The 12018-nt window shown below is 38.9% G+C and overlaps 1 protein-coding gene across 2 annotated transcripts; it reads right to left on the bottom strand.

The window, feature by feature from the left end:
* Nucleotides 1–317: 317 nt before the first annotated feature.
* Nucleotides 318–9570, bottom strand: kars1 (lysyl-tRNA synthetase 1). 2 transcript variants are annotated; one of them, XM_077564322.1, is made up of 15 exons: nucleotides 9442–9570; nucleotides 7790–7955; nucleotides 6022–6166; nucleotides 5785–5950; nucleotides 4723–4816; nucleotides 4053–4239; nucleotides 2946–3071; nucleotides 2698–2817; nucleotides 2423–2585; nucleotides 2060–2233; nucleotides 1852–1937; nucleotides 1698–1783; nucleotides 1486–1612; nucleotides 1150–1293; nucleotides 318–952 (listed from the first exon to the last, which is right to left on the bottom strand). In XM_077564322.1, exons 2-15 carry the CDS (start codon nucleotides 7927–7929, stop codon nucleotides 878–880), a joined length of 1833 nt encoding a protein of 610 aa, XP_077420448.1. In that variant the 5' UTR covers nucleotides 7930–7955; nucleotides 9442–9570; the 3' UTR covers nucleotides 318–877. The 2 variants fall into 2 exon arrangements, with proteins under 2 accessions (XP_077420448.1, XP_077420449.1); XM_077564323.1 differs by lacking the exon at nucleotides 7790–7955 and having other exon boundaries at nucleotides 9442–9565.
* Between the last annotated feature and the right edge of the window lie 2448 nt (nucleotides 9571–12018).

Here is a 12018-nt window from a genome sequence, read left to right as displayed (position 1 = left end):
ATGTGTTGATCTATTACATGTTACAATTCAGTATTTTTAAAGAAAAGTTAAGGTCCACTCTAATGCATTTTTCATTGGTATGCATGGGTTGGTAGTGGCGGCATCAAAGGGGACATCTTGCACATGACGCCATGTAATTAAGTATTGTATAACCACTGCCTCAACTTTCTTTCTTCAACTGCAAAAATCACATTTTAGTAAGTAATTTTGTTAAGTAGCCTACAGTAACACTCAAATTGACCCACTATTGGATTAAACACTAATAAATTGACATAAATAATAAACTTAAATAGTATATTAAAAATTAAGCGACAATGAGAGATTCATGAGCGTTTTATTCAGATGCACTTGGCTAGAGGACTGACTTTTGGAGTCTGCCAACGACAAAAAACATAAGCAAGACATGAAGAAGAGATGGCAGTATTGAGAATACAAAATATTACTTCCGTTGAATTTGAATGTGTGTCCACTCCAGATTTCAAATTCTGACAAATCAGACTTGAGCAACAACTGACTACTTAATAGAATCTTGATGTATATCCTGAAATATGTCTTCAAAAGTATGATCAACAGGATGTGAGTCACTGATCAACCAATTAGTGTCTGATTGACAAAGAAGATTAAAATGTATACTTGTTGACAAACAAGTAGTACCCAACAAATATGATCACAGAAATTGTAGAAAATATCAAAACTGAACTGTATTTGTTATGATTTAACATTTAGCCTTGCAAAAATGCATAAATGACTGAGCAAGCAAGCCTTTGACACAGTTAAAAAAACAAAACAATACCAGCAGACCTCACACATGACCACCGACATAAATGCTTCTTTCTCCAAGCCTCCTTCAAGGAGAGAAGGGTCAGAGGTCAGTACATTATACAGAGGTGCCTTCTGCAGTAACGTTTGTTTTGTTGTCGTCGGGCTTCATGGCTGGGAAGAGCAACACCTCCTAGGGAAAGAACACACAAACAAAAAAGGTTAAGGATTCTTTTGACAAAATATGGTCCTATTCCGCATCTATCAAGAAGATTGATTCATTTAAGATCAGAAAAGTTATGCGGTTGTTGACATTCCACTTTCAAAGTCAAACAGTTGCCACCATTCATAACAGTAGTCAAGTCACTACATTCCACAACAAGACGTTACCTTGATGTTATTGGAGTCAGTGAGAAACATGGTGAGGCGGTCAATGCCCATTCCCCATCCGGCTGTCGGTGGGAGACCATATTCCAGTGCCGTGCAGAAGGTTTCGTCAATGAACATGGCTTCGTCGTCACCCTCGGCCTTGGCCTGAAAAATATAGTATTGTAATAAACAACAACATTTGATTGCAACCTTTGGACACAATATTGTGTCTCTCTTCTTTGTTGACTTTATTGGCAGGGCAAGTTGTAAGCGACAACAATGTCACATTTATTTGAATGTTCCCAACTTGTGTTTGAAATGTAACACCGCGCCACAGTACACTCATTCTTTACACACCTTGCTTTGCTGCTCAAATAGCTCCCTCTGTCTAATGGGGTCATTCAACTCGGTGTAAGCGTTGCAGATTTCTTTCTTCATCACAAAGAGCTCAAAGCGCTCCGTTAGGCCTTTCTCCGATCGATGCCTATTGGAAAGGAGCATTTCAACGGTCAGGCAGGAGCATTTCCAAACAATTTAGGACAGATTTGACACGGGATGTTTCCCCTCACCATTTTGCTAAGGGGCTCATGATTTGAGGGTGATCACAGATAAATGTGGGGTTGATACAGGTGACCTCCAGGAAGTCTCCCACAAGCTGAGGAATAATAGATTGGTTCAAGCATGTGTCCTATTATTAACTAATGAATAAAGAAAATAAAGCACCTTGTCAAGTAGGCGGGCAGTTGTTCTTGGTGGAGGACATTCAACTCCCTTCTCGGCACACAGGGCATCAAAGAATTTACGTGTCTCTGAAGAGAAAATGGGACGAAAGGCATAAGGACATCATTTCTGGATAATTACAGTACTGTGCCAATCAGAACAACAACAAACAAACGTAAATGTCTGTCCTCAGACCCAGTCGTATTCTTACCATCGCTGTCGTAACTGTCAGCGGGAGGAAATTTGACTCCCATTTGCTTCTCAAGGTCATGCGTCATGCTCACTCTTCTAAATGGCGGCGTGAAGTCAATCTCACAGGCTTCTCCTTCTGGACCATCAGGGTGGTAGGTCACTTTGTATCCTCCCGTGATGTGCTTCACCATCCCTGGAAAGGAAAACGCAATACAGACTAAGTATTGCATTGCTGTTGTCACGGCGATGTGACAGGTCAAAATACTGCTATCACATGCAAACAAGTCATCATTGAGCGGGCTAACAAAGTGCTTTTACATGGTTAAAATACAGATTATTTTTTTCTGTCTTAATCCCACATAAGCATCTTATTTTCACATACCAGACAGAAGTTTCTCCGTTATGTCCATCAAGTCGTGGTAGTCGGCATATGCCATGTAGAATTCACAGGTGGTGAACTCCGGGTTGTGAGTGAGATCGATGCCTTCGTTCCTGAACTGACGCCCAACCTCATACACTCGATCCATCCCGCCTACAACAAGCATCTACAGGGAGAACACAGTATATAATGGAAGAAATGTTATGAGGCTACAATCAACAGAAAATAATAATTACATTGTAAACTGATGATTTTGCTCGGAAAATAGTGCACATTACCTTGTGGTACAGCTCAGGTGCAATCCTCATGTACAGGTTCATATCCAGCTCGTTGTGGTAAGTTACAAATGGACGGGCTACTGCTCCACCAGGAATGATGTTCATCATTGGAGTCTCAATCTTAAAACAACAGTAAATATGACAATGAATTTCACTCATAAGAAATAACATTTTCAACAGAAAAATTGGAGTAATATAGAAAAAAATTACATGTTTTACAGGTTGTGATAAGTGTGTCAAGCCCTTACCTCTAAAAATCCTAGTTGGTCCAAGAAACTGCGCAAGTATGTGATGATTTTGGCTCGTGTTATAAACTTCTGCCTCACGTAGTCATTTAAGATAAGATCCAAGTAGCGCTGACGGAATCGTGTTTCCTTTAAGAGAGCCACGAGAATAATCAAAAAGATGACAAACAAAAATTACCTCCTCCATTTATAGGTCTGGTGGATCACGTTTTTTAATTTTTTTTTTAATGCAGCTGTTTAGGGAGTTTGTGATGTTTAATCTATGAGTCATCTCAATCAAAATCTTGGCAGGTCTTTAGTCCATTATAATCAGTCATTGTTTTGTTTAATCCAAACATGTACAGCATGTTGTAAAACCAAAAGATGATTTTTAAAATGCACACTTTGATTTGAACACAATTTTTCCGTGGAATCTCAGTTTTCGTGAGGAACCTGATCTAAAAACTCAGGCTAAAACTACAATTACGAAAACTGATGATTTCCTACAGGAGATCATGTGAATCCAATTGATCTGCAAAAAATATATATTAAAACAAAAACAGATTTGAGAGATGATAAAGATGACTTGACTGTCACACAAAGAAATCAGTCATCAATGCGTTGCAACCATCCTGGCGAGATCAGCCACACATACGCAAACACTTACCGCTATCGCCGGGTGGCGACAGACCTGTACAGGACGCTGTGTGTGACTTTGCAGTCTGTTCCCAAAGCCTATTAGCTTGTGTGAACAAATGTATTTATTTATTTTTAAACTGTGGTCAATCACTTTCACTAACAGAGACCTGGCACATGGGCATCAACTATCGAATATTTTGAGAATCAAATTACTCAGCCAAAATTTGATTTTACGTTATTGTTCAAAAAAAATTGCGTGAAGTGCCGGTTATTACTGTTTTTCCCCCTCAGAGTTGCCAACTTCAGGTTCCTCCATAAAATCTTTGGCTGTGTGTGACAAAATTTCAATGAAAAAAATAAGTGAAAGCCGTATCATATGTAAAACAGGGCATACAATAACTGAGGTTCCGCTGTATTTCTAAACAAGTGAGCCTTAGATCCTTGTAAGGCATTAACTTCATATCCAAATGTGGTTATAGTGACCTGTATTACCTTGTCTTTAAGTCCAAAGTGGAGGTGAGGCAGCATGTGGAGACAAGGCGAAAGTAGTTTCATCTCGGTGGGGATGATGGACAGCTCCCCCTTTTTAGTCTTTCCGGGGTTTCCACGGACACCGATGATGTCACCGCGCCTGAGCTTGTTGTTTATGGCAATAAAGTCTTCCTCAGACTTGTAGTTGCTGACGGGGTAAGGAAAAACTCAATGTTAAAGCAAGAAGTTGGAGAGTCCATGACTTTGCCTTCTTTTTTTTTGTTTTTGCCATCAAAAGCCTTTTCTCAGTTTTGTTTTTGTTGTTATAAAGTTTGAGGTGTCACATATTAGCATCAATGTTGTTCTGTTTGACAAGTTTCTTCTCACAAAAAATATTTTTTCCCCTCTTCTTTTTGATCATAAAACAATGTTTTTGGTGAAACCACCTCATTGTTTAATGTTGATAACTAAAGTATATACAACTTTTTTTTCTGGGGATAAAGAATGTACTTTTTGTTTTGACAGGTTTTGTGTTTATGTCGGCACAGAACACAATATTGTAAGGATATCAAAGTAGACAAAATGCAATATTGGAAACTGCTTTAAATATGTCTGGCAATTAATTGGTTAACCAATAAAATACATAAACATAATATTCAGACAACAGGGATTTTACTCAATCTTTCAGTACCCGGAGTTTGCCATAACTTGCAGCTTGGTGCCTTCGCCTCGCATGTCATAAAAGAGCAGCTTGGCACCAGATGCCCTCTTGGCATGGACGCGGCCTGCCAATCATAAGACAAGAAGAAAAGTGCTTCTTATATACACCTTTAAATCCAATTAGGGATGCACCGAAATGAAAATGTTTGGCCGAAACCGAAATGCCGGAAAAAAATTATGCCAATTTTTACTATCACTGCATTTATAACAACAAGTTATAATATTATTATAAAATATTTATTTAGCAATGACATTTTAACCAAGCACAATATAAATTAAAATGTGCCCACACCGCAGACATGTTGGCTAATGGTATATTGAACACCAAATGAGGGTTGAGCATTTTCTGGCGGTGCGATTGCACTTTATAGTCTATGTAGTTCCCACAGGCGGGCAAGAATGCATGCGGCGCACTTAAAATCGGCGCATTTACATATTCACCAACGTTTACAAATAAATAAATACATTTGTTTGCACCAGCTAATCGGCTTGGGCTTGTTTCCGTGTTTAAAACTGCTGATAGCAATAGTGCTAGCATTAGCTAAGTATAGCTTAAGTATTTAGCACGGCCATCGGGATGCCAATGAAAAAGTGCAAGCGTTCAGGGGTGGGCTCTTAAAAAAAAAAAAGGGAAGGCGCTGCGGGAGAAAGAGTGGCTCACTTGTAGTGCAGTACACGGCAGTTCTGTCTTTATTCGATCCGCTAAAATGTACACCAAGCGATGCCCCTCTCCCCCGGTGTGCGCAATGACCCCGGGAGCTGCTGCCACCGACCGGTGCAAAAGCCAGCGAGAAGAAAAGGCGGACACTCACGCTTGCTGTTTAATTCAAACAGATGCTTGCAGCGTTTTTGTTTTTTTTGCTTGCGTCACCACAACATCCTATTTCGGCCATATTCTTTCGGCTTTAATTGTATTTAGACCGAATGCCGAAAATTGCAAAAATAGCCATTTTCGGCCGCAAAGTTTCGGTGGCCGAATATTCGGTGCATCACTAAATCCAATAATTTCTAATGGATTCCTGCATTACAGTACCTGACACATTGACAACAACATCTCTTAGCTGTTCCCCTGGCTGCAGATGATTGTACTTCTCAACGAACTCTGTGAGCGACAAGTCAACGTGATACTTGTGTGGATACGGGTCATCAGCTGTACCCTTCAGCTCTTGAATGGCCTGGGTGCGAATCTTGTAGTATTGCTGCATTTGAAAGCAAACAATGTAAATAGGGCTCAGAAGGGTGAAAGGCAACGCTCATACAAGAATCTCACATTTGGGTCGAGCGTCTCCTCGTCCACGGCAGCAATGTCCGATGCCGCGCAATTATTGGATTCCTTCTTTTGCTGGAGCTGCTCTTTGGCTTTGGCTTCTTTCTCCTCAGCCTTCTTCTCTGCTTTTAGTCGCCTCTTCAGCTCACTGACAAGACATGAAGAATCCAAGAAGTCAACAGTTAGCAGGTGACACAAGATAAGTGACATCCAGGGGAAATGTACTACAGATAATATCTATACCATGCTCTACCACTAGATAGGAGTAGGTACAATTAAGCCGTTGCCATTTATATGTATGAATGCAGCAGATACCTGTAGGGACCAGGCCGCCTGCGAATAGAGAAACATCTGCAAGTAATGCTACCCACTCAAGTGTATTGGGAAAAAAATGCTTTTAAATTGGGGGGGGGACTAAATAGGCAGGGATATACATCGCCAATAAGTCTAATAAAATTGAAGAGGGTCTTCTGCATAGATTTAGTCATAACTGTTTTAATTTACTTATTTCCTCAGTAGAACTTTTATTTGTGGCTGTGTCTTTGTGAGTGCTGTCGCAATTTCTGCTCGTGTTGTCATGTGTATTGAATGCTGTAAAAGTCTTATCTACTTCTGGCTGTCGTCATGTGTATTGAATGCTGTAAAAGTCTTATCTCATGTCTGGTGAACTCTGGGGGCTTGGGTTTTTTGGGGATACCGCCCTTCAAGATGGTATAAGAATGTTGTGAGTGCGCTGTAACTTCGCACTAGTGAGAGGCTGCCATTTTCTGGAAACTCACTTGTGCCCGGAATATTCTGTAGAAATAAAAGCTTTGAAGTGACTGTTCATCGATCTCCAGCCTGCATTCGGATAACCAACATTCTCACTACACGAAAGAAAACGAACACGCGGAAGAAAAATATTATTTTCTTCAACAGTAACCTTCATCTGGGAATGCCATTAAACAAGATGAAGCATGTTTGCAGCTTGGCTACCCTAGCACTATCTGCTGAACTTGTTGTGAAGTGTGTTTAGTTCAATGTGTAATGTCACGTGCAATGTTGTTCACTCTCGGAGTCAAGCATTGTTGTTGACCAACGATCTGAGGCCTACTTTAACTTGTTAGCAGGCTCATTATTGCCATATGACATGTTATTGTTTTGACCGATTGTGACTTCATGGTGATGCGGAGCTTCACATTCGGCAAGAAATCACCAGAGTTAGCACATCTAAGACAAGGATCCTCTTGACATATATCTACTTCCTGTATCATCCATAGGCAGCCTGCACATCACACTAAAATAACCTGTGGACATTTCTGATATTTCCGCAATGCAAATGCTTCCTTTACACAGTAAATACAAAAGGCGTATTGCATTGCTTTTGCCTGTGACTAGCATACATACAAGGTAGATTGTTATAGTCAAACGACAGTTCATCACATTTTGAAATCAAAATAATCCTCACAAATCAAATTACAACGATCCAAAGTCCAATTCTTATCAATGAGCGGAGAGCGTCCTTTCATTTTGACTTGTGACGTAAGCTAATAATTGTCCATCCGTTATTTATTTGAACAAATCTAAGCTACACTTCCATTCATGAGCGTACGCTACTCGCCTATAGCATGCAGAACGCCAGGCTCAGGGAACATTTTATTAAATGCATTTTGTATTGATATCGATACTGATATTGAATTATCACCCAGCCCTAATTAGAAAGGTACACCCACATTGACCCCGGTGACAAAAGGTTGGTTGTTATTCTCTCTCGAAAAGAAAAGCCACCAACCTTTTGTCACCTCTCCAACGGTTCCCACAAATTTGGGAAGGCACTGCAGCTGTGCAAGGATGTGCATGTTTATACCACTGTCCCCTGATTTCAAAGGCTTGGCACAGCTGCTGCCTGACTGCCCTGACCAGGCAAAGCATGCCGAGCCACCAGTCAGAAGAGCAATCTGGGGAAAAGAGATATACAGTATACAGAAAATATACAAACAAGGCATACAGTAAGCAGAGAAAGTAGCCATTTTTCATTGTAGAACGCGGGCTCCCTTTAGTGGCATGCAAAAGAATGGTAAACAAAACAATGCTACAGCGACAACTTTATCTTTTCAAATCCTGTGCAATTAACGTGTTTATTGAAGAATAGAAAATATAGAATGGTTATGCAGTTAAACAATATAGATGTATCTGCGAATAGGAAACACAAAATTACTGCTCTGACATTGCCCCTACGACCTCAGCAAGAAGGGGGAACCAATTCAATCTGGAACGGAAGCAAGTTGAACCCTAACACGGCAGCCTGCACATCACGCTAAAATAACCTGTGGACATTTCTGATATTCCCGCAATGCAAATGCTTCCTTTACACAGTAAATACAAAAGGCGTATTGCATTGCTTTTGCCTGTGTCTAGCATACATACATACAAGGCAGATTGTTATAGTCAAACGACAGTTCATCACATTTTGAAATCAAAATAATCCTCACAAATCAAATTGCAACCATCCAAAGTCCAATTCATATCAATGAGCGGAGAGCGTCCTTTCGTTTTGACTTGTGACGTAAGATAGTAATTGTCCATTCACGGCCAATCTACCGGAATCACGGTTGAGATAAGCAAATAAATAAAATAGCCGTTTATGGCAGGTCAAGATTTCCTCGCTCAGGCAATTGACCAATCACAGCCCTTCACTGCGAAATAACGCAAGCAAGAGAGTTGCCGGTTACGGCAAAAATAACCGCTGCCTATTAAATTGTTAAAGTGCCGTGTGCTTTGTTATTATTTACCAGAGGGCATTAATGAGCACAATATGCAAACGACGACACTAAAACATCAGTTGACAAACAACGACAACGCAAACATAGGACTACACACTATTTCTTGTAAAAGTCTACATACTCTACTGTACACAACTAAAAATCGCATTATTTTTGCAGATAGCTAGCACGTGTCTGTGAGTGTTGCTAGCACAATCAAGAGGAAGGTCAGAAGAAAAACAACTTAAGTAAAACGCCAATATCCTAAATGATACTCTCCTACGTTAGGTACTATACGGGCAAAATCGTATTAAATAGTTCAATACTCCAACGTTGCAATGTTTAAAGAAAGACAAGTCCTAAATTTACCAGGTTGAAGTGAGGACGACCTTTCTTTTAGTACATTATGGAGCTTGTAGTTTTACTCGTCCATAAAACATACTCTCACTGTGGGTTACTCGTAATTTTAAAAACTACATTTCCCACTAGCCAAAGAGGACAGAATCTTGGGAAATGTAGGCTAAGAACATGCCTGCGTATGGGTAATTTGTTTGACTATCGTTCTTAGTTGCTGTTGCGTCTGCTACCTATACTTTACATCTCCGTGTCAGCAAATACGGTTAAAATAGAGGACCCGAACGTAATTTGTGTTAAAAGTAGATGGAAAACGCATAAAACTCACTTTTTGCTGAGTTTATCGCCGTCCGCCGCTGTTACGTCAGCCATGATGGTCCTGCTGTTGCGCGTTGAAAGATCTGAACATGCGCGCAAGGCAAGCACATAAAAGCCATCAAATCGTGGTGCATTATGGGACTGTCGGAATGTTCAAAGACACGGAGAATCTTCCTTGAAATTGCTGTCCAGTGACGTGTCCGCCCTGTCATTATGGGGTAAGGCCGTAATATTGTACAATTTGCAAGAATATCCATTCATCAACAATGTCACAATCCAACGAATGAACACATTTGTTGATTATACATAATACCAACAAAAAATATAACATCCTGTTTGGGGGGTAAAGGGGCTTGGTAGAGGCAGGGTGAGGGGGCTAAAGAGTTTACAAAAAAATATACCAAAATGTTTACATATATTCCAGGCTTTGGTAGCCTTGTTACATCACCACCAGCATTTTCTATTTCATCAATGGAGGCTGAAACAACAGCTAGTTGCAGTCATGATTTTTACAATTATGTTTCATAATTTTTATTTTGTGTACAGTAGTTGGTTGTTGTCAAGCTTTTCCATGCTGTCAAAGTTAAATAGCATAAATAGATGGTGTCATGTATAAGTCTTGAGGCGATTTCTGATACTGACTTTTATACTAAAAAATAAGCAAAAATAAAATAAATTTTTGAACAGCTTTCCAACTCATGAACGTCTCTTAAATATTTATATATGTGTTAAAAAAAAATCAAATAAGAATTGTAATTTTGCTGGGGGGGGGGTCAGAGGGTGTCATGTATAAGTCTTGAGGCAATTACTGTTACTGACTTTTATACTAAAAAATAAGCAAAAATAATTGTAATTTTTGAACAGCTTTCCAACTCATGAACGTATCTTTAATATTTTTATTTTAATATTTATATATGTGTTTAAAAAAATCTAATAAGAATTGTAATTTTGCTGTTTGTTTGTTTTTTTTTGGGGGGGGGGGGTGTCATGTATAAGTCTTGAGGCAATTACTGTTACTGACTTTTATACTAAAAAATAAACAAAAATAATTGTAATTTTTAAAACAGCTTTCCAACTCATGAACGTACGTATCTTTAATATTTATATATGTTTAAAAAAAAAATCTAATAAGAAGCTTCACAATCTTGTATAGGTTTAATACAGATAGCAGCAAGTATACAGAAAAATGAATCCCAACAAAGGCTGAACATACAGATGTTTTTTTCCGAGTGGTTCAATTGTGCTGGGAGATTTAAAGGTGAAACTGTGAGATGCAGAACAATTTATACAGAAGCATTTTCTCCACAAGAATTAACAATTCAATGTGATTAATCAGAAGCTTTCTCCCCCACAATAATTAAAAATGAAATGTGATTAATCCAGTTTTCCTGGTCCCGGTAACTCAAAGACACAAAAGCATCAAACAGTTAAGGCAATCAAGCAAAGCGTCAGAGAAAAAGCTCAACAAGCTTAAATAACGGGGTGAAAAACTTATTTTGGTTCCCGTCATAGTTTAAAAACTGAACGGTTACATAGAAAAATATATATATTCAAAAACTTAACAGATCTACATTTACAGTTTTGCTGCATAGCAGTTTCAGAAAACATGTGCATCCATGTCCACACAAACGCATTGGATACTTCAGTACAAATGGGATAGATGCATGACAGACATTTCATTACAAAATTCATCTATCACATCCCTGCTGTAGATCATTATTAGCACATTTTAAAGTGTCTTGGCTTGCACCTAGTCTATGACATGCACATTTATTTACAGTACTGTATGTAGGAAGCGGTGCCTTGCGATACGAGTTTAATTCATTTCATGACCACGGTTGGAACTGAAAACACTCGAAACTCAATGCATCGTTTCCCATTGAAATGAATAGTGTGTTCCATTACTTTGTTTCGGCCTTCCCCTCCAAATGCATTTTCATAAGAAAAAAACAACACTCCATAATAATGTTTTTTTTTTTGTTTTTTTTAATATTGCACTGTTTATCCCAACTCCCCTTAGATCATCAATATGGCACCAATATTAGTCATTCTATGCAGTGGATAAATATTAAAAAGTGAGTACTGTTATAGTGACCTGTCTACATGTGTTGTTGTTTTTTAGCAGGAGCATTAAGCTAGCGGACTGAAAGGCTAATACTGTTAATGGGGTTGTTTTACATACACAAGATGTAATTCTTTAATTTAGGTTTAGTTTGAGAGTCAATTTTAACTGGGAGTGGCAATAAACAGCCTGGAGTGTCTTTTTTGTTTTTGAAAAATTATTCTCCATTTGCCCAAGTGCTGCTTATTATGAAGGGAGTTCACTGCCACCATCTCGTATCTCAAGGCACCACTGTATTTGAAGTTATATTTTGAAGAGAGGTTTGAGCAAACTATACTTTAAATAGTCAGCCTGGTAAAATAAACACCTTGTTCTATTTAAAGTAATGTATCAAAGAACTTCAATAATTTCTCTCGCATATTAAAATATGCACCTCCCCAGTGAGATGATTGCAACCATTCTCTACAATCACAAGTATTCATGCTACTCTGACATCTCATTAGTCTGTAGTTGTCGTAATACTGA

Source organism: Vanacampus margaritifer, chromosome 4 (assembly GCF_051991255.1).
Source record: "Vanacampus margaritifer isolate UIUO_Vmar chromosome 4, RoL_Vmar_1.0, whole genome shotgun sequence".
Lineage (NCBI taxonomy): Eukaryota > Metazoa > Chordata > Actinopteri > Syngnathiformes > Syngnathidae > Vanacampus > Vanacampus margaritifer.
The sequence above is the reverse complement of the archived record's forward strand: the minus strand, read 5'-3'. Positions and strand labels throughout refer to the sequence as shown.